General features: G+C 41.0%; 2 protein-coding genes across 4 annotated transcripts in view; one reads left to right on the top strand and one right to left on the bottom strand.

The window, feature by feature from the left end:
• The window catches only part of cacna2d3a (calcium channel, voltage-dependent, alpha 2/delta subunit 3a), a 111222-nt gene that overhangs the window by 15545 nt on the left and 72865 nt on the right, over positions 1-22812 (bottom strand). For both annotated transcript variants that reach the window (XM_065961092.1, XM_065961093.1), the window contains 13 exons: positions 21472-21543; positions 21066-21146; positions 20371-20445; positions 17549-17632; positions 17378-17449; positions 16603-16664; positions 16413-16480; positions 14606-14651; positions 14016-14113; positions 13823-13916; positions 13461-13556; positions 13215-13336; positions 12372-12449 (listed from right to left, as the gene is read on the bottom strand). In XM_065961092.1, coding sequence (XP_065817164.1) covers positions 12372-12449; positions 13215-13336; positions 13461-13556; positions 13823-13916; positions 14016-14113; positions 14606-14651; positions 16413-16480; positions 16603-16664; positions 17378-17449; positions 17549-17632; positions 20371-20445; positions 21066-21146; positions 21472-21543 — 1048 coding nt within the window. The remainder of the gene's footprint in view (positions 1-12371; positions 12450-13214; positions 13337-13460; positions 13557-13822; positions 13917-14015; positions 14114-14605; positions 14652-16412; positions 16481-16602; positions 16665-17377; positions 17450-17548; positions 17633-20370; positions 20446-21065; positions 21147-21471; positions 21544-22812) is intronic.
• LOC110001376 (leucine-rich repeat and transmembrane domain-containing protein 1) lies at positions 3216-10384 on the top strand. Of its 2 annotated transcripts, XM_065961094.1 has the most exons (5): positions 3216-4012; positions 4340-4435; positions 5876-6260; positions 6375-6580; positions 7891-10384. In XM_065961094.1, exons 1-5 carry the CDS (start codon positions 4006-4008, stop codon positions 8424-8426), a joined length of 1230 nt encoding a protein of 409 aa, XP_065817166.1. In that variant the 5' UTR covers positions 3216-4005; the 3' UTR covers positions 8427-10384. The 2 variants fall into 2 exon arrangements, with proteins under 2 accessions (XP_065817166.1, XP_020512514.1); XM_020656858.3 differs by lacking the exon at positions 4340-4435 and having other exon boundaries at positions 3222-4012.

Consider the following 22812-nt stretch of genomic DNA (forward strand, 5'->3'; position numbering starts at 1 on the left):
TGAAGAGAGTGCAGCATTTGGATGGATTTCAAATGTGGTAAAGTGTGCAAAAATAAAACAGATGCACTGATTGGACAATGTTTTTTACTTAATGTATCTACTGTAGCGGATAATGAGCTAATAAAAAATAAATGTAATGATTATCATTAAATTCTGTACACGTCAATTGTAGGATGGGATTTTATACGTAGGGAAGGGGAATGTATAATAATAAAGAAAATATGTTTAAAAATCACATCAAAATCTGGACCTTATGCAAAGAATCTTGCAGAGGCATAGTGGAGAAGAAAGTGATAAAGTTTCATGCATGCATACATGTAAAATGCTCCAGAAACAAATATATGTTAATGTATTGGGCAAAGTTGCCTCCAGGCTGCAATAAAACTAATTTGATAACAATAAAATGGAATTTATCAAGACCAAACCTTTTTTTGTTGCTGAAAATGTGATGCCTGCATTATTAAAAGAGCATCTCAGCCCTGGCTACACAAAGTGCCAATTACTAGATCGATAGCTCATTTTAGCAAGAATACCCTCAACGTATCTATAGCGGCTAAGTCTAAAACTTAAAGCCACTAAGGGGCTACATAGACGGGCTAATCTAGCCTAATAATTGACACGCTTGCCGGCTTTGGTCCTGAGCGTAAGAATGCAAAATAAGACGGTCCAAAATCTTTTTTTTTTTTAAGAAATATTTATTTGTCATTCCATCGTTGTCTTGATTAATGTCACATGTGCGATGTTCAAACAATAATGCACATTTCCATTCACATTCACTCTGTTACCTCATAGCGTGGCGTACAGCGGTCAAAAAAGTGTAATTGCTCCCCGTCTAGCAACACCTGACACTCCAGTGATAGTTCCTACCTATATAGTGTTTCACCTTAACCTAAAGGCGACACCTGCTGGAAGAATTTGTGTTTTGCATTTCCTAAACATGGCTCCTACAGTATCAGTAAGAAATATTCCACTGGCTTTGCACTTCTTGCAGTCTAATTGTGCATTTGCATGATTTTGGAAGTGCAGAGGGGAACTGCTGTGGCCTGTTTTAGCCCCTTGCCCAGAGGAACAGGTGCAGATTATCCCGTCATAAGCTTTGCCAGATCCTTTCAGCAGCCCACCATTTCCACACCCACATGGAAAACCCAGGGGGACGGGCTAATTTAAGATGCTGGGCAACAGCAATGGAAACACACATGGTGCAAAACCAGGGGAGAACATACATCATTAAGATAATAAAAGATACAGGATCATCTTGTCTGAAAAAGCTGTAACAACAAAGGAATAGTGCCGGAGAAGGTCAAATTAAGCTGTCAAATGTTAATATCCTGTATTGCGACACATGAAACATTCAAATAAAACAAAGCGTTAAAAAAAGTGAAAACACACCTCATCTAAAATATGAATGGTGCATTTGTAATTTAAACTAAAAATGAAAGGAATAATATTATACGGGATAGAATATCTGTTCAGCAGGGGAAATAATTCATGGAAATAAAAATCCAATATGAGCAGTAGAGGAGAAAAGTATTAGATGTCAGAGGTGCACTCGTGTTGGCCGTTAAATGGGAGTCGGCTCAGGATGAAAAGACAAAAGCCCAAATCCGTCTCACTAATGCTCGGGAATTTTCTGTACTACGGGGGAACATTTAATTTCCCTAGGTATGATTTAAGAACTTGGGGCTATTTATGCTCTGAGCTGGGTTTATGAGTCCAATGATGAGGAGACGCAAAATCCTCTCCAAATCCACCACATCACCAATCTGCTATCAGCGCTATCCCAGGCAGGGAGAGATGACAACCGCTTTAAATCCTACAGGTACTTGGGATTCTAATAAGGACTGTATATGCATGTACAACTGTCAGCGCGAGGGTGTACACGAGTGTGCATATGTGTGTGCTTGTGAACAGACTGTAGCAAGGCCAAGCATACAGCATGTAGGTGTGTATTTTAGTTTTTAGGCTTAAATTCAAATCTCAATGACAGATAATCACCTCTAGGACACTTATTAACTCACAAACAAGTGTCACATACACAGAGCTGTCTGGGAGATGTAGTGATTTGCAAATGTGGTCATGCAGTTTGCAGGGGTAGATAGCTTCAGGATGCTGAGCAACATTCAAAGCATGAGCTGTTGTTAAGGATGCCATCCGTCCACAAGACTTAGGCTCCACTGACCTCTCCTGCCTGTGCATTCTTGTTTAGATAAGCTAAAGGACTGAGATTTGCTGTTGCAAAATCCACTTAAGAGAATGAGGTTATTGTGATAGTATTTTTTCAAAATGTCCTCTGAACGAGTCTTCAGACATATTTAAACACAAGGCATGCAAAACACATCTGTAATTTGCCCTTAAGGCTGTAATGCCACAAGCTTTAAATGCGTCAGAGATGCACATGATGATAAAAAATGATGCCTGGTAAGAGCAGGAATAGTAGGGCATGTTTTCTCTCTCCTCTTTTGTAACTTGATGCTTAACAATTTTAGACATTGCATCACAAACACAACAGGCTGTCAGTTCGCATCAACCATATGGGTTTTTAGCAAGCACAGAGGCGTCATCACACATTTAAGGACTTGTTTGCCTTTGTAGGTGTACATGACCACTCAAGTTTTACTTGTTAGTGTGTGGGTGTGCAGGCCCCTATGTGCACATCTTAAGCACATTGATGCATGAACTTATTGCTCGAGGCAGATATCTTGGCACCATTACTGCGATAAATTCTTTAAATATGAGCTGGTGACACTCATTGATTGCAGTCCTAGCTGCATATGACAGAATGAAAATAATTGTCATGCCCTTCAGCAGATGAAAGGATATAAATATGGATGGACAGGAGGGCAAATACAAAGGACGGTATGACAAGCCAAGGTCAGCTTGTAAGCGTAATCATATCTATCGTTCTTCATAAATGATTTGATCATTAATCTCTTTCTGTCTCTCCCTTTGTTCGTCTTTTTTGCTTCTTCTCCAAATGACCCACAAGCTGATAAAAGCTTAACAGTCAATCCATTTTCATGCAAAGATAAAAAATAAAAAATAAAATCCATGCAAATTTCCTGCAACAGCTTAATATCCTGCTGTGAGCGTGTGAGCGCGTGTGCATGCGTATGTGTGCATTCTTGCGTTCTGTGTTGCTGTGCTGGGGGCGTGTTCTGCCAGCCCTTCTACCCACGGCTCATGCATAATATCATCAGTGCATGCCACAGCGACGGGCATCCTCACTGTGTGTGTCGAAGTGTTTGCGTATTTGGTGTGGACACACTGCAACCCAGATCTAATTTTGTCTTGTTGTTCAACCCGTTTGCCAGAGTGATAGGAGGGAACGTGAATGTCAGCATACGTGTATGTGTGTGATTTAAGAGATACAGCTGTCCGCTGGGAGATGACACACCATCACACTCACTGAATACAACTGGGGAGCTGAGAGAGCGGGCGAGCAAAACAGAAGAAGAGAGAGAGAGAGGGTCAGGTTGTTGATTTGGATTCAGGAGAGGATTAGACATAAAACTAAGCACAAAAGGAGAATGGAAACTGCATGAAGAAGAATACAAGGGACAGAAAGAGAGGGTTGAGAGATAGTGAGAGAACGAGATAGAGAGATAGAGAGAGCGAGAGAGAGCGAGAGAGAGAGAGAGAGAGAGAGAGAGAGAGAGAGAAAGAGAGAGAGAGAGAGAGAGAGAGAGAGAGAGAGAGGCAGAGCTCCCATTCTCCAGTGATTCCCACACTAGCTGCCTGGATGGCAGTAAGCTCGGCGCTCTGATCTGCACCCTCTGATGGGGTTTCTTGCCTGCGAAGTCAGGGCTGAGGATCCTGAAGGCATCGCAGGTTTTGGTTACTGATTTGGCCTCTTGTATTTGTGTGACCTATGACCAATGAGAGCCAGGACAAGTAGTCTCAACCTAACTGATGGCTGATGGATCATCAACCAATGACGGTCATTAGAATCCAAGAAGGGAGTTAAAAGAAGACCGAACGCAAGCAGCCAAAGGACAACTGGCAGAAATGAGAGGTATGAGATACATTACTTGGAAGAATATCAACATGAATGCATTTGTATGTGTGTGCATTAGTAGATGTGGATAGCTAGTTGGGATGCTATCAGTTCCTGAGGCTATAATGTTGTGTGTACTGTTGTATAACCGAGTGATACTAAAGCTTGGGCTGCATTTTCTTCTGATTTATAACACTCAAGTGCAACATACATAGCAGCCTGTTTATATTGGTTTTCCCTCCAAGTGTGATTGACATTGGTACCAAGCTGACTTGAAGTTGCACTTGCAGTGCATTGTGTGTGCATGTCATTAAAAGCTTCCCTGTGTGTGTATTTGGACTGGAGGGACACATCAGAGCAAAGAGCCATTCTGCTGTGTTGACCTGATTCCAGAGCTGCTGTTACAACGCTCCACTGATCATGTGCCTCCATATATGCATTGTACGTATATGAGTATGTTTATGAATGTGTGCACACATGGGTGAACATGTGATTGAATGCATCCTCCCATACACACACTCTCACGTATCTCACACAGATGCAATTAGCTAAGGGCTTTGCAGAGCTCTGAATAAAAAAAAAAAAAACTATGTTCTGATGTTTTTTTTGTTAAAGCGAGCAACATAATTATATAAAAACAACACTGCCAATGTACCAAACCAACACCTGAGATTAGACATGGGAGCAGCTGTGCATGATTATTTCCAAACCTGTGACTCAAAATCTACTGAAAAAACAAAAAAAACAAAAACAAATGCATGCTGCGATTGTACACCTGAGAAGCAGCTGTGTGAGTTGAGTATTGTGTTGCAAAAAGTAAGATCAAAATAACAGTTAGAGCATACTGTGACAATGAAATCAACATTCCTTGACTGTTAAGCTGAAAAGTTTTTCCCAGAAATAATTCTTGAAATTTGTAACAGCAGTTTATCACAAAGGCATCATTTGGGGGAAATAGTGAGGGAAATGATCTGCGATAAAGAAGAAAATTTGAGATATTTAAAAGGAAAATTGGCTTAAAACGCTCAATGTTTCAGTGACGATAAACACAGCTTATCTATATTTCCAGGATCTCTGTGTAACTTGCGAGCTAGTTACATGAGGCAGGCTTGAGCCTGAGATTCATTTCATAGAGCCTCAGGCTAGTCCAGCCAGCGCTATAAATACTGCTGTAATGTTCCCCAAGAAATGGACATGAGAAGTCATCTCAGAGGGAATCAGACACCCAATTTCTGCTGTGTATGGATTTATGTGTGGGTGAAGGGTTATGAGGCGACGGTGGAGTCGACAGGGGGCCACTGTCTGAGGGAGGGTGGGAGGTTTGAGATGACATATTCGAAATAAGTTTACTTTCTTGTTTATCACACAAAGAAGAGCAGCAACAAAGCCAACAGCAAGACTTATATAATGTTATAAAAAAAGTTATTTTCATACGACAAACCAAATGATCAATTTAAACCATAGATGTTCTGCTACAGTTTCTTCTGTCTGATACCAAGTATGATACAAAGACTTGAGGGTTGGCCAATACCAAGTACAAATCCATTAAAATAATATGCATATTATTGTTAAAAACTCATTCCTGATACGTTTGCTTTGCTACCTTTGGCTATCATTACTCTCTGCACCACAGTATGGTTGTTTGTTTTTAATACATGATAATTAACATTATTATTGTTATTATACTTGTACTAATAATTGTATGACACCGTTATTGGTATGTCTTGTTTGACAAATATGTTTATGAACTTCAGTGAAGGGGTTTTGATGGCAGTTGAAGACTGTGGTGTGAATGCAGTTATGTTAGTGTAGAACAACTTATTCTTTAGTAGACAAATATGTAGATGTCATATCTAATATTGTGTCCCCATGTTTCCACAGTGGTACTGGTTTGTGCCCTCCTCTCCCTCTTGCCGTCATCACAAGCCTGTCCAAAGGAGTGTAGCTGCAATGGCAACACCAAAGTTGTGGACTGCCAGGGTCGAGGCCTGTATGACATCCCTCGACGACTACATCCAGACACCCAAGAACTGTACCTCCAAGATAACCGTATAAGGGGGCTGGGATCGATGGCTTTCCGAGAAATACCGCTTGTTCGTATTCTCGACCTGTCTAATAACTCTATAACGTCAGTTTCACCGACTGCTCTGCTGGGTCTCCGAAGTCTACACCGCCTCAGCCTGGCCCACAACAGCCTCAAAGAGCTGGACAAACGGTTGCTTGGACCTATCCGTTCCCTTTCACACCTTGACCTCTCGCACAACAGGTTAAGACACAAAAATTGAACATATTCATATAACATATTTTTTCACACTCTCTTAACTTGATCACACAAAACCTATTGTATCGTATGTTTTTCATGCTATGTCCCTTTCTCCAGCCTGTGGGGTTTGCCTGGAGCCATTGGGGACAGTTTGAGGAACCTAAGCCACCTGGGACTAGCGCACAACAGAATAACAAGAATGGACCGCTCTTTGTTGGAGGCCCTGACCCGCCTGGACAGCCTCACACTACGAGGCAACCCCTGGAGGTGTGACTGCCAGCTAATAGGCCTCAAACTCTGGCTGGAGACGTACCTCTTCAAAGGTCAGATCACTAGTAGCTTTTAAGTAGAATGGAGAATATCTCAGATGTTACAAACTTTCATCCAACCTCTCCTCATGGGTATTAAATTATGGTAATGTTTCATTATGGAAATATTGACCTTCTAAACGAGTAAATATCCCACAACCAGTAGTGTACACAAATAGAAATAGCTGGAATCCACGGACAGTTTGCACAATGAGAGAGGAGCCTCTTCTAGAGATTAAAATACACTAACCCCAAATTGATGTAATGTTTATATATTTAGACCTTGAAGAGATTGACAGAGTGGAGATAAGAACAGGCTTAAAGGTCTGTCCAGTTATTAAAGATGGTGGAATGAATGTGTGTGTGTGTGTGGGGGGGTCATGTTATTTTCTGTGTGACAGGAGAAGGAATGCAGGTCATTTAGGGTTCTATACAACTATCAACATTTGATGAGTACGATGTGACCAGATACATGTCAAACCAAAAAAAAAGATAATGTTACAGTAATGACTTTATTTTTTTAAGTAGAGTCCTTATAGTGATTGCTGGCCCCTGACATTGCCTGACCTTAAAGCTTGGTAAAAATGATGCCATAACAATCTCCTGAATAACGTTGATCTTCGGCATTATTTGCAGCTGCCTTTATGACCGCAGTAATGATCTCTACTGCCACAGGAAGAGATTTTACGCAGCCGATTGAGAGTTAAATTGCCAACTGCATTATTTTCTTCGCTAGATCAACCCCAGCATTAGATAACAAATAAGCACTGTACACTGAAAGCTAGGCTCGCTTGGTCCGCCTACATGCCCACGTTACTGTGACACGGCTTTCGTCTTCGAGGCTGTGAATTCTAATTACAGCAAAACAGAACAATGGACCATGATACAAGGATGTGTGCCTCATGGAAAGCCAGTGGTTAATCAGGCAGGCAGAGGGGGAACACAGTTTAACATGAAAACCAACAACGAGAACATTAAAAGGCATTCACGGGTCAACCAGAGTGCAGCTAAAGAGAACAAGTCAATGCTTAATTTTAGTTTATTGAACTGTTCACTGTATCAAACGCACTAGTGCAGTGCAATTCGAAGAATCCATGGCATCCCATCTTAAGTAATGGGTTTGTTCAGACTCAGCTATGATGATTATGGTTTTGGCTCTCTCTGCAGTAGGCTGCCAAAAAAAGAAAGAATGTATTTGACAGCAGGTAATGCACTTAAAACTGACTGTTGTATGCTCCCATCCCCCATCCATCCAACCTGCCACACAGTCTTTCTTTTTTCCACTCCTCTCTGATCTAACTACAATATCCATCTCTAATTCAAAGGTGGAGTAGTGGATGAGGTGCTTTGCTCACAGCCAGAAGAGATGAAGGACAGAGACCTACAAAAAGTCCCCTACCAGCTCTTTCATGCATGCATGACCACAAGCTACCATTACCTGTTTGCAAACATACACCACCTGGAGTCAGAGAGGCTGCTGCGAGGCCACACCCATGGCAACCATGCTCATCCCTCCAGCCACGCTCTCCACGTCCCCATGGTGATCGGGGAGGGTTTTGGTGTTGGAGGAGCAGGAGGAGGTGGTGGAGGAGGAGGAGGGAGTTTGCCAGAGTGTGAACCTAAGCAGAGGCCACGGCCTGTCAACCTGCGCCACGCGATCGCCACAGTGATCATCACGGGGGTAGTGTGTGGGATCGTGTGTCTGATGATGCTGGCTGCAGCAGTGTACGGCTGTGCCTACGCCGCGATCATGGCCAAATACCAGCGGGAGCTGAAGAAGAACGAGGAGTTGGCAGCAGCGCGGGGGGCGGATCACAAGAAAGCTGATGAGAAGGAACCACTGGAGAATGCTATTGCTTAAGAGTCGATAACATGAACCCTTGACTTAAAACCTGGGCCTCAACCCTTCAACCTGATCCTCTCTGAATGCCATGTGTGTTTGTGAGTGTGAGAAAAAAGAGAGAGTGAGACTATTTACATGTGTGATTGTTCACCTCCTGTCTGAGACTTGGGTAGCTGACTTCCACAGGTATTTGACTATGCACTGATAAGAGGAGAATCCTTTTTCTGTATGCGGGTTCAAAGGACAGGCCAAAGAATCTAAAAGGAATCAATTCCATTTTTCTGAGAAATGCATATTACAGATATGAACAAAATGCTATATATTTATAATAGTGTGTTTGTAGGTCTAATAGTGAAGCTCTATGTAGGAAAAAATATATATCATTCAGAGTTTGGTTATCTTTTGAGGTAATTTTGACAACTCAGAGTAGGCAGCTGCTGTCAGTTAAGTTCTGTCAAGTTTTCTGCATCCTTAACGTGAGAGAATGAGACAAATAACGAGTGTTTGTGTCAGTGTTTTATCTGTACTCGAGTGCGTGATTTGGGAGATGTTTACCGTATGCACATATTTATAGAGATTTTAAGAGTTTGTGCCTAATAACGTGTTATAGTTTTGAAGAGGGAAATGTGTTTTCTTAAAGGATATTTTTCTGACATACGAAGAGAAGACGGGAAATTCGCTGAAGCAATAATGAAACAAACTAAAAAGAAAACAACAACAAAACCTGGACTCTGCCTTGTTGTTTTTCTATGACTCTCCAGGTTAATACGTCTGAATTCTCATCTTGCTGCAAACACCGACAAAAACTTTTAGATTCGCAGTTTTGGAGTCTGGTTTGTGATTTCATGCTGATTTCTCATGGTAGTCCTGTGCATCAGTATGCATTCTATAAAATAAAAGGGTACAATGGACCTCAAATGGAGAAAATATTTTTAAAGAGGGTGTTTAGGAAAATAACACTTTTTTGTATATTTATGTAAGTATAACATAATATTTACAGTAGAGCCCGACCGATCAATCAGTCAGCCGATAATATCGAACGTCATTAGCATATCCAGTGACTATCAGCATCAGCTACTTTTGTTGCAGATATGCGCCGATATTACTTGATTTATTACACCAGTCAAAAAGCATTTTATTTGATTTTCATTGTATTACACTAGCAGTTCTCTGAGTGAGCGTGCTGTATGGATTACAACAAGCATCATCACTCTCCAGAGCGTCAAGCGATACACGTCCATGCGCAGTTAGTTTACAGTTGATTGAACATTTTGTCTTCGTTATAAATTTTTCCTGTAAGTGTTTGAAGACTTTATTTGAAGGATCATCATAATAAACATGTATATCTATATCGATATCAATATCTACAGATCAAACATAGAGAACATGGATTTTAGAAAGATATCGGCAAATATATCGGTATCTGATTTTTCCCTCCCCTATATTGATATCGGCCCTAACGATCCATATCGGTCGGGTTCTCATTTACAGTAAACAATGCATTCTGCCTACCTAGGGTGACATTACATTCCGAAAAATCATATAAGCTAAAGATAATTTTGAAAACTTACACTGATTTCTGTTACCTTGCAACCTTAAAAAAAGGTCAGAGATGTATATACATATTTCACCCCAGTGATGGTCCTGTTGAACTTTTATCAACATGGCACCAATATAATATGGTTCTAAAAAAAATATATTTCCAGCAGGGTATAATGAAAAATATTTCATAAAGTTTATGTGAACTTGTGATACAGTTTTTTTTTTTTTTTACCTATGATGATATATCCCTTAAACATGCAGATGTCTTTTCCCCCCATTGACTGGTATAACAAGGGAAGTCTGGGGTATTACATAGTAATCAACGCAGTGATTGGTTAATGTGATTTGTGTCTCCTGTTGGTAAAACATCACAGAGAAGATATTTAGGCCATATGGATTAGATTCTAAAAAAATAATAAAAATGACTATGTTCATTAGAAGCACTGAATTGTATTCATAATGTATCAATAATGTCCACCTGCAGTGATATATAGCTTAATCTGTGTAGTCCGGATACACATGAAGGAAACAGATGCCTATGGTCTTCACGCCTGACCTGAGTCTTACGTCTGTGTGTGTTACTGCAGCCGACTCACGGCACGTGGCTCAGGATGTGACCACAAACACTGGCACACACGCGCGTGTCTGCACGCACACGTTAACACTGTGACTCCAGAGATGTCTGCAGGGCCCGTGACGTGTGATGTCATCAGCCTGTCCTGTTAAGTTAGTGTATTAGCGTATTCACAAGTCTACAGCTCAGTGGAGCGCAGGGCAGTGAAAACTGGCCATAACCGGCCCACGCTAAATTTGCATTCCAGCCTACATCTCTCCTCCCATCTGACTCTATTATATAAAATCATGCTTACAGACATCCCCCGATCTGATGAGCATGATCGTCATTACTGTTCATCAGCAGCCAATGAAGTGATAAGATATTCTTTAGTCATTCGGTTTTGCTGCTTAACGGGATTTAAGAGAATGATATTATCTTACAACACAAGTGAGCACGTAAGCAGGGTCAAACAAATCTGGGGGCTGGTGTAAACTGTGTGCTGCTTGTGTACCACTGATACAAATCTGATGCATAATCTGTGGGTATGTGTGCAGTGGCACTGCACAGATTCTCCCATCTCTGTCCTTCTGCTCCAGTGGTTTCCCCCAGGCCAAGAGTACCCACAATGCAGTGCTTTCATGTCAGTGCATCCAGGCACCGTGAAATAATTTTCTCTTTCTGTGCCCTTTTATATCTTCTCTCTCATGTTATTGCTGCATTTTCCCCGAGATCTCCCTCTTTCGCCTTTCACCAGTTTTTCTTTCCTCTGTCCAGGTACATTTTTAGTTATTCTCTAAACACAGGCTGTCATTTGTTGACAGAAGCTGCAACAAAGATCCTCAACAGAAGTAGGTTTTTTTTTTTATATGAAGCAAAAGCTGTGCTTGAAATTTGCCCTACTTTAGGTGGAGGATGAATTGCAATATAAAACTCTACATAGTACTAGAATTGGAAAAAAACGGAGAGCGAACCTACCAGAAGACAGTATGTACATAAAAACCATTGTGTACCTTTCTGCATTAAACATTGTATCCAATTGCTATTACTAAGTGAAAGTCTTTCAATTTATATATATAACAAGAAGAAAAAATTACTACAAATGTTTGCCAATCAAGGTGCCCCAGAATAGTTTAAAGTTTACTATAGAAAAAGTATATTTCTAATGAACTTCTTAAACTGTAATATTACAATAGTTACATAACAGAAAAAAATTACCACTGAAAGGCTTCTCATGCTTCTCTTGGGAGTTGGGTGTCTTATACATGATGTTGTAACCCAACTTTCCTAAAGACAACTCCAAACAGTACAACTATATCGCTAGCCCTCCCTTCTCTAATGTCCCTTTGTCTTTTATTGAATCTCTAATTCCTTGTCTTTGTAACTAGCTGAAGGCAAACAGAACCAGGGCTGCTCTCTCCATACCCTCCATTTTGCTGACTGCACAAAGTTGCATTATATGGGCGTGACATATTTGGGCTTCTGAGTCACCAAGACGTGAGATGAGGCAGGCCACAATGAAATCCTCCAGGCCACAATATGCCTTAAATACACACAGAGTTAAAAAGGAGTTTATGAAACAAGCATCTATTAATATTTTCATGCATAGATGCCGTCTACGGTGCACTCTAGCCTTCTTCTCGGCGTTGATTCATGTAGAGGGCAAATGCGCGTATATAAAAAAAAGCAGCAGAGTCGCTGAATGTGGGCAGTGAATGTTTCAGCTCTATAAGAGGAAATTAAGCAGGGGCTGACAACTGAAGACCATGAAAACACAACCCACACTGCAGCAGCAGGAGGAGAACATTTCAAACCCTTTCAGTGCAGAAGTGTGTGAGAAAGAAGGAGCCACTTGAGTCCCCACTTACCCGCAGCTATGGGCGATTTCCTCTCATCCAGGAGCTGAATGGCAGTGCTGGCCAATACGACACTCTTGTTTTCTGATCCTAAGCCACACACATGAACGCACGAAACACACACAGACACATACAAAGAGTTCACATCACAGTCATTTCATAATTCTTTATATTAGCTCTGAACTGACTACAGGATGATGGGAGAGAGGAACACTGTGCATGAATACCACAGAGTACTATTTCATGGCTGCAGAGAGCTGCCGCAGTCCAGGGAGGAAAAGTGCATCCAAGGCAAGTCCTCGGAGTAAATAAGAGGCTTTCAGATCACTTGTATTAGCTGGCACTAATGGAAAAGCCTAAGGCAGGGGGACAGATGAGAACACATTCTCCCTTTGGAGGCGGAACCATTTTTTTAGAGACATAGTTAAACTGCGATTGCTAGAGGTGCTTGTGGGTGTGTATGTGTGTGTGTGTGTGTGTGTGTATGTGTGTGTGTGTGTGTCTCTTTTTCTGTGAGTGTGTTCCCGCCAAATCACTATGGAAAGGGCTGACCCTCTTCCTAAGGTATCTGATTTCAACCCACAGCAATCAGTCCTGTCCACAAGAACACAGCCCAGAATTAATAAGAGAGGAAGGAGAGGTGGAGATGTAACATGAGAAAAAAAATCATGGGTGAAAGAGGAAAAGAGGAGAACGTTGTATTCATGCATTTGAAAAATTATTTTATAGCGTCTTATAGCTCTCATTTTCAATTGGTTGTCTGCTTTATTATATCTTACTAGAAATGGATACTGTGCTTATGTCAAATGAATTGGGAAGTATTAACCTTGTACAAAGTGGAAATAAAGAACTGACCTGTATTGAAAGGCAGAGAGTAGACAAAGGTTCCTGGAACTTGTTCTGCTGCTCTCTTGTACCACAGGGGAAAGTGATCGGCGTTGAACACCCCCTCTTTGTCTTCAGCTGTCAGGAAGTCTCTTGAAGCAGAGGGGAAACAGAAGAGATGAGGATACAGAGGATGTGCACACTAAATCATGGTATATGGAATGAATGGAAGAATAAACAAAGGAGCAAATAAACACATGCATTGAGCATTCTTACTGGTTCATGAGCTCATCGGGCACCACAAACAGGTTAATTCTGGACAGGCCGGTTCTTGTGCCCAGGTAGGCTATTTCCACTCCTTTATCAGAATTCCTGTAAAGAATTACAAATAATATAGTTAATGCATTTGTGCCCACATGCGACTTTGCTATAAGCGCCATTTAATTTTCAACAGAACCTTTGACAAGAGCCTTCTCTTTTTTTCAGTCTTACTTCAAATTGATCTCATTCAAATATTGGTCTGCGACAAAAGCACCTGAGAAGGTATTGATTCTATCACAAGGAAACAGGTTGTGTAGTTGCTATGAACAACCGTTTTTATTAAGGCGATGGAAGAAGAGAAGAAAGGGACGTCATACTCAGATTTATTGAGCACGAGGCTCGTCCAGTAGGCCTCCAAAGGAGCAGTCACCACCGCATCAAAGAGAACTTCCTGAACCAGCTCCTTGTCACCTAACAAAGCAAACACATATTTTTTACAGTGCAACACAGAAAAATGTAATGCCTTGAGTAGATAGGGGAACTTAGTGTTTGTGGGTGGGTTTAACTAACATTGTAGGTGAGGCTCGTGTCCACTGAGGTACATTTTGATTGCCTCAATCTGGGACAGGTAGCGGTGCTCTGGGTGCTCGTCTGTGTTGCAGTAAGTCCTGGAAGTAACAGAAAATAGATTGGGGACATGGGCATTGGGCATGAAGCAAAGTCAAAATTAAAATCACTGAGTTATTAGAAAATGGTCAGCCTTGGTAAACACAACTCAAACTTGATCATCAAATCAAGTATCAAGTTGCTGTCAGGTACTTGAGCATCACAATTCAAGAATGATGATTACAGTAAAACAGAGAGAGTTTTCCAATTAGTAATCATGTTTGAAAAGCAGTCAGCGTTATGTGGTTAGATGTTGGTTTACTAATCCTGATAAGCACAAGTTATTAAGTGACACAAAACATCAAACAAGGTACTACAGATCTCAAAACTGTTAGATGACTTTGGTGTTTTATTATGAGTTCTGTGATCTAATATTTAGGAGATTTCTTGCAAAAAGTCAGATTACATTGTCATCTGCATAAAATATAATGATGACATTGTCACAACAGGAAAAAGAAAGCGGAAAAAGAAAGCAGGGTTGACTTTTCTCTTACCATTCGTCTGCCAGCGCTACATCAGGATGCTCCAAGTCATGGAGCCCTGTGATAAAATAAGAACAGTGTATCTGAGGCTAAACAGGCAAAAACACTCAATATGAACTCATAATAATAGGGTAAGGCATCTACACCTCAATTGCACACACGGTTGAAAAATACACACAGCAAGGTTGAAAAATGTGTTTTTTGAATGGATGTGACAGGTCTGATGAGATCAGGAAGAGCCAAGTCATGCTCAGAGGTCTCTACATGATGGACATGTTTAGAGAAACACACAGACTCAGACACACAGACCAACCGCCACATGAATATTAACATGCATGAGGCTGGACATGAAAAATAGGCACATGTTCACACAGAGGCTCACAGAGGCAGGGGCTGACATATGCACTGTCAAAAATGAATGTTTTACTAGGTTAAAGGAGTTAAAGGAGCCACTACATTTTTTTTTTTTTAACTTCAAGTCCAATTGTAAATATACATTGTTTTGAGTAATTAAAACAAAGACATGGTAAGCAACCATGCAAAATATATTGACTATTTCAAAGTTATAGCTACAACTCACTACGGATTAAATAGCTTTATGATCATCTTCCAAAGAAGAAGAATATTTGCTCATGAAAAATGTGTATGAAGCAGCTACTGCTTAACCAGCTCCAAAACCAATACGCAACATAAATCTCTTTGCATCAATATACAATCCTAAAGAGCCACTGTAATCCCAAAAAGTGAAAAAATAAAAAACAAATGACTTGTGCGCACAAGATATATATACATTTTTTTTTTTTACTGTTTTGGGCCTTGAGAGGCTCCGTACAATCCTGTAACATGATTTTAAGTTAAAAGTTTTTATTTTATCATTGTGTCATACATACAAGCCTGCGTGGGCTTACATGACACCATAAATTAAAACGTTCCAGGATCAGAGTGCATATAGGTCTATTCATTGGAACAAAAAGAGAAAACAAAAAGCAAGACAAACACTAATTAAACAGAATATCTCGTCTTCTTTTCCAAGCTTTCGAGACAAAATTAGCAAGCTTCAACACATAGAACATCCATTCCATTTTTTGCACATCAGTCCCCCCCCCCCAATATTTCAGATTTTTGACAAGCTACTTCATGAAACAACATATTTTAAATAATACAGTATATTTACAGTGAATAGCTCTGAAAAACAGCCATTCTGCATGGCAGATTTTACAAGCCATACTTCAGTATGGTAGTGTGGCTCCATGTATTTCCTGAAAATGTTAAGTTAAATGATAATGTAAAGGTATGCATGACACATATTTCAACCATCCTTTTTTTTTCTTTTATTATTTGTGTAACACTTGTTTTAGAGTCCTTCACTAAAGCTACAAAAATGAAACATGCATTCACAATTAACAAGTAAGGCACTAAAAGCTCATTAAAGACTGACGTGTTCTTCTTGAAATAAATTAACAAGCACCGACAACTTGTTATACAGTATATGGGTATTACAAGTGGCAAACTGTTTTGTCTGCAAGGATTCAGCAATTAAACTACAGGACTGCATATACCTGGAAAATGAAAAACAACATTTTATAATTAAATAAAAATGGTCCTGTCTATGATTGGTCTAACAAGTACATTATGCAAGTAATACCAATGTGTTGTTATCGTATCTTAAAACCATGACTTTTAATGCATTTATTAAATGATGTTTATGTTGTAATAGATTGCTATTTCTTTAGTTACTTACTTATTGAGTGAGACAAAAAAAAAACAATGAACGAGTTAATGTGAGTACAGCAGAGAAAGAAAAGGGAGGATCTCTTACCTTCCTCCACTGTGACATTCCCTCTGAAGAAAAACTTCCCATGGCCTCTGGAAAGAGCTACCCCTAGACTAAAATAAGACAAATCCATTTCAACCAGTGCCTTGCTGTGCAAAGAAAACTGGAACTATTAACGCAGCAGTGGTTCTAAACTTTGTCCACTATGTACGGGGAATGTCTCCAGCTCTCTTACCTGAAAGGAGTCCCCTGGATGTCTGTGTAGTAGTAATCATTATGCAAGACCAGAACACGTTTCTGAAATAAAGGAGATTAATGCCTTCCATTATATGCTACAGTAAACAGCAGGCAGTGTGACAGCAGTTATCTGATGGGATTTCCTGCACTCTGGCTCCATCTAGTGGTGAAAAGAGTTTCTGCTGTGGTTGGTGCTTTGTCGCTGTGATTCTGCAGATGGAGGTGTTTTCACAGCATGTGAGTGTTTGGATAAGGATTGTGAATATGCATGTGTGTCTACATTTGAGTGTACTCCACTGTGTGTCTGCAGATGTGCATTTACATATTGAATGCTTAATAATCAGGGTTATGTAAAATGCTCTTTACTAGGAATTGAAAATGCAAAGTGCACACACACCTGAATCTCGCCCCCCCCCCTTCCCTGCCTCTCTCTCTCTCTCTCTCTCTCTCTTTCTGTTAGATAGGCAAGTAGTAAAAGAGAATCATTGGGCCGCTGTCTCTCTCCCGTATTCAGCAACATGTGCTCAGTAGAGATAAGGGGCTCACACACAGAGAGACAGACAGACAGACACACACCCATGCATGCAGAGCAAACAAAATCTGAAAACAAAATCCCCAAGTCAATCCTGTAACATCACTGTGCCAAGTGTAACAACCCCTGGCAGAGTGGATTCACCCCGCTGACTGTTTTCTCTGGCACATCCTTTGGGACCTTCAGAAAAGTTCTTGTTTTTTTATGTGTTTATGTGTTTCTGATATTTTGGATTCCTCACCCCTTTATCAACACTCTTTTTCACCTCCATGGAGAAGGTCCCTGTCTTCCTGTTGACCATGGCATTTCTCAGCTAGAAGCACAAATCACACAGCAAATCTCCAGCATCAGATTTATAATGGAGACTGGTACACTGTTGATGCTTAATGTCGATTAATTAAAAGGATCCTACTGCGTCTTCCTTGTCCTCCCATTCCACCTCGGAAAGATCCACACTGCTGTAGTTTGGCTTCCTTCGCTTCTTGCCATCTCCATACTGCACACACAAACACATGTAAATACACACACATGCTCAGATAAAATATAAAGAAAACACTGCACTGTACAGCTGTTATCTGTTTGCACTGCCAAGTTATCATCATTTTCTAAATTACTAAATAAATGTGAAAAAAATTTATTTACAGGTTCCCCTAGCCCAGTGAGACATTCTCACTTTGTTTTTTGTGTTCACATATCAGCAAGATTTATTAAACAATAACGTACACCATAGTGTTTGAAGCTGAAAGCAGCAACTAAATGACAAATGATTAAGTGTTATAAAGGCCAAGATAGGTTGAGGTGTCTCTTTTGGATTGGCATGTTTCTTCTCACCTATCTCTTGGCTTGAAATGGAACGTGTACATATCAAACCTTCAATTAGTCATTTGGCTACTCATTGGTGTAAGTGTTTTTTATACAGATAAGGAAAAAGATCTGAAGAATAATTGCAATCTAATTTTGTTTTAGTTGAGTTGACTAAACTTCAACGTATGTCCTTGCGGTTCACCTCCCACCAGATATCTGAAAAATCCTATTTGATGTGGACGTTGTATTACCAGAGCTTTATTGAAACAGCTCTCCTCAAGATAACTAACGACCTTCTCCTCTCCTTTGATGCCAGAAACCTCAACATCCTCATCCTACTGAACCTAAGCGCAGCATTTGACACCATCAACCATTCCATCCTTCTCTCCCGCCTTGAAACCACATTCAACATCACCGGCACTGCACTCTCCTGGCTCAAATCATACCTCTCTGACAGATACCAGTTCATAAGCATTAACCACTGCAAATCCCCCACTGCTCCTCTCTCCCAAGGTGTTCCCCAAGGTTCAGTTCTCGGACACCTCCTCTTCATCATGTACATGCTCCCCCTTGGTCACATCATCCACTGCCATGGACTCCAGTTCCACTGCTTTGCCGACGACATCCAGCTCCACATCGCCACCAAAGTCGTCACTCCTGCCACTCAGAAATAAAATCCTGGCTCCAAACCAACTTTCTCAAACTCAACATCAGAAGTCATCATCATAGGCCCCAAATCCCTCATCATATCCACCAACAACTTCTCCCTCACCATCGATGGCTCCACAGTGCTCCCTTTCCCCCCACATCCGTAACCTTGGTGTCATCTTCGACCAAACCCTCTCCTACGACAAACACATCAAACACATCACCACAACAGCCTTTTTCCACCTCAGAAACATCGCCCGCCTCCGCCCATCCCTCTCATTTTCAGCTGCCAAGACACTCACCCACGCATTCATCACCTCCAGATTAGACTGCTGCAACAGTCTCCTCTACGGATCACCATCACATTCACTCAAGAAGCTCCAATACATCCAGAACTCCGCTGCTCGTCTCCTCACACACTCCCGCACCCGAGATCACATCACCCCCGTTCTTCATGACCTCCACTGGCTCTCCATCCCCCAGCGTATCAACTTCAATCTCCTCATCCTCACCTACAAAGCCCTTCACAACCTGGCTCCCCCCTACCTGTCTGAGCTCCTCCACCGGCACACTCCCACCCGCACTCTCAGGTCTGCGGATGCAAACCCCCCCCCCCCCCGCAGAACAAACTATCGTTCCTGGGGGGACAGGGCCTTCTCCATTGCAGCTCCCACCCTCTGGAACTCACTCCCAAAAAACTCCCCACACTCACTTCCTTCAAGAACTCCCTCAAAACTCACCTCTTCATCTCTGCCTACAACCACTAACTCCCCTCCCCCCCTACATTACTTCTTCGTCGTTTTTTGTTTTGTTTTATTGTTTTATGTTTTTGTCAAAGCTTCTTTGAGTTTTCAGAAAAGCGCTATATAAAACCAATGTATTATGGTTCCTGATTCAGACTGCTGTTTCAAGCAGCGAATACTTACGACCACAATCGGAATGTTGTGGGAGTGTGCTGGTGGAGCAGCTCAGACAGGTAGGGGGGAGCAAGCCAAAAGCCTAAACGTAATGTGTTTAGAGACTGGGTCACCAATCTTACGCCGTCGTTGAATCAATATGAAAGTATTTCATAATAAAGCAGTCTGTGTGTTTGTATTTAAAATGTATGCGTGTACTTGTGAGTACTCCCTCTTCATTCATCTCTCAAAAAGGACAGCACCCCCCCACCCCTCATTAGTTGTTAAGCACTGTTCATTAACATCTTTAATTAGCCCACTATTAAACCATCTGTCTGTCTGTTCTCTCTTCTTTTCCCTGTCTGCTCTCCTCTCTTCTCTTCTCATCTCTCCATCTCTTTCTGTTTCCCTCCAGTGTTGCAACCTGCTTTGTCACCCTGCACCTTTTACTACCGTTAAGCAGGTTCCCCACTCTCCCTCCCTCCCCATCCTCCCTCTCCCCGACCCCTCTCTCCCCTCATCCTCTTGTGAGAGGAGTGAGTGAGTACAATGGAGTTAATCACAGCCATTCAGTAGTGTATCTCTGTCTATTCACAGCACAGCAGAAGCCTGGAACACACTCCTCTCATCTACATACCACCTTGCAGCCGAACACGCGCACACCGCATGGCACACAGAGCACCAACACACCAATTTTCCATGTCAATCAGCCTCTCAATGTGACGGGAAATCAGTAATTGTCTTGACATGAACTCAAATGTTAGTATTCCTCAGTCGCTTGTGCAAAGTAAATGAATACATTTGAACTTCTGTCTCCGAATTGTTATGATAATTAGGTTCAGTTAACTTGTTATAGAGAGTGAAAGGTGCAGCAGGTATTACTCACAAGTGGCCGTAGATCTGGATGGGTGAGGATGTAGCCGTTGTTAGTGATTGCAAAGGCATAGCCGTGAATACCCAGCTAGAATGACACACGCACACACGCACACACGCACACACGCACAGAATGAATGCATGTTAAATCTTTGCCTAATTGCTAGTCTGGTATAATCAAGCTCTTTTCATTTCCACTGGACAAATCTAAATCTTTGTGTGAAAACTGACAGACATTGTGATACAAGAGGATGACAGTATTCATCCTATTCCAACACTTTAAATGTCAAAACATTACACTGAACCAAGACTCAGGTTTACATGTGAAAGAAATCAGCACAGGGGACGTTGCTGAGGATGCTATCAGGATACAATAGTACTGGTAGTGAATCATTTTCCTGTCATCGCTGGAATCGAGGAAGCAGACATGAATAATCAATCAACAAAACGTCAACATACCTGTTTCATTCCCTACCAGGTTTGTCATTTAATCACTACACTAAGGAGTCTGAATAGCTTAACCACAGATACATGTTTTTCTATTAAATCTCACTTGCCTAAGATTTTCACTGAATCAGCATTCCAGCATTCAAATTCCAATCGAATGATTTGAAGGATATTGGTTTTGCTTATTAAGGTGTTATTCTATATTCTATTGAAATCCATTCAATCTTTAGTAGATGTATCTTAATGATGTTGGAGTGGTACCTTATATTTGGGGATGGTCTTGAGCAACTCGGAGACTGGCACATCCGTCCCAACAACTCCCAAGAGGATGCCTCGATTTCTCTGTAAATTGCAAGTTGCATTCGCAATGTTATGTACATAACTCAAGAAATGTCACTGCATAAATATGCTTCCAATTAGTGATGCTTGGCTGTATCCTATTTTACAGACGCAAATTAAACTGAAATTAGTGTCCTCAAGTACAAAAATAAATGATTTAACATTATTTATTAATTTGTGTCTCTTTTCTCGTACCCTAAGACCTTGTGAGTCAAGCAATTGCACAGATTTTTAATTAAAACTGCACATTTGTTGGAGAAAAAACAATTTGTGGAAACACAACTGGCAGTAAAAGTTATGAGTTTGAAAGCATCGTAAGTGCACTTACAGTCTCGTTCTTGGTGCTGAATACCGGCATGGCCACTGTGGTCATTAAAACCGGACCTTGACCATCATCCATCTGATTGAGTCATGAGAGAAAATCAGTGAAAGAAAGCAGTTTAGAGGGAAAGAAAGAAAGACAGAGAGAGAGAGAGAGAGAGAGAGGGGGAAGAAGAGGGAAGCCAATGATGAAACATTATATAAAAGAAATGTAACTGCACACCACATTGCATGGCGTCATGCACATTAAATGAATCATCTTGCTTAGTGACAGTCAGCGAGTGAGCATCTCGAGCTGCACAACACTCGTTCCTTAAGTAAAGAATCTAAAAGGAATCCTGCAGCAGATCTAGTCATATTAACTTCTCGAGGGAGCCTCTAAACTTCCATGACATGTTTTATTCATGTTTATTATTTGCCTTAAAATGTCTTCAATCACAGGCAGCCTTTGATGTCTTGCAGAATAAGCTTATCCAAAGGCAGCGCTTCTAGTCTGAGTCGGGGTATCTACCCTCCCTTAAGACTGCTGGAATAATTATGATATTTATCTTTCCAGCGCCTGTCTGTATCTGACGATGATCCATTAGAGATGAAAGCTAGACATAGTTAGGAAGATACTGAAGTGAGACATAGCACTCAGCATATCAAAGGGGGCTGACCTTGTCCACTCACAATGTCTAAATGTCAGTCAATTATGCAGTTGATGTTCAAGATGTTTAAAGTAGATGTTGCATTAAGTGCAACATGAAGAATCACAGGAGCAAATCTGCAAGTTTCTTAAATCAGATGCAGAAAACTCAAACCATGTCAAATATGATCTGTTTTTCTGTTGCAGCAATCAATACAATTTGCTCTATTGACTTCAAATAGTATTCTACTTCCTCCCCTCCTCGGCCCTCTCCTTTCCTCTAGTAATAATAGGTAATGACAGGAAGCCACTCGCATCTCTTCTGTCTCCCTCACTCACTGAAAAAAAAGAGTAATGGGTGACCTGTGCACAGACAGCTGGTAATAGCAATTCAGGACGTAGTATTAGACATCAAAGAGAGAACAAAGCACATATAAGTAGAGCTGGTGTTACAATGTGCTGTGGGAGAACAGGATCGATCAAAGGACAGGGAAAAAGGAGCAGAGGCTCCTCTTGAAATAATAAATCTATTTCCAGGCTTGCGTGTATTTGATCATACATCAACAGTGTGTAAATATGGGGGCTAATATTTACTGTCATGAACTGTTGTTGGCAGGGTCAATAAAATGTGCATTCTTTGAACTTCACCAATAATGTCATTTCTGTATGAATATTTTCTGTAAACAAATGTCTGTTTATTTATGCCTTTACACGGGCTTG

This window comes from Labrus bergylta, chromosome 12 (assembly GCF_963930695.1).
Source record: "Labrus bergylta chromosome 12, fLabBer1.1, whole genome shotgun sequence".
NCBI classification, from domain to species: domain Eukaryota; kingdom Metazoa; phylum Chordata; class Actinopteri; order Labriformes; family Labridae; genus Labrus; species Labrus bergylta.

Bases quoted from the DNA above. Each gene is read 5' to 3' on its own strand.
- LOC110001376 (XM_065961094.1), top strand. The intron at 4,436-5,875 runs GTACGTATATGA...ATGTTTCCACAG, and splicing joins TGTGCCTCCATATATGCATT to TGGTACTGGTTTGTGCCCTC. The intron at 6,261-6,374 runs GTTAAGACACAA...CCCTTTCTCCAG, and splicing joins CTTGACCTCTCGCACAACAG to CCTGTGGGGTTTGCCTGGAG.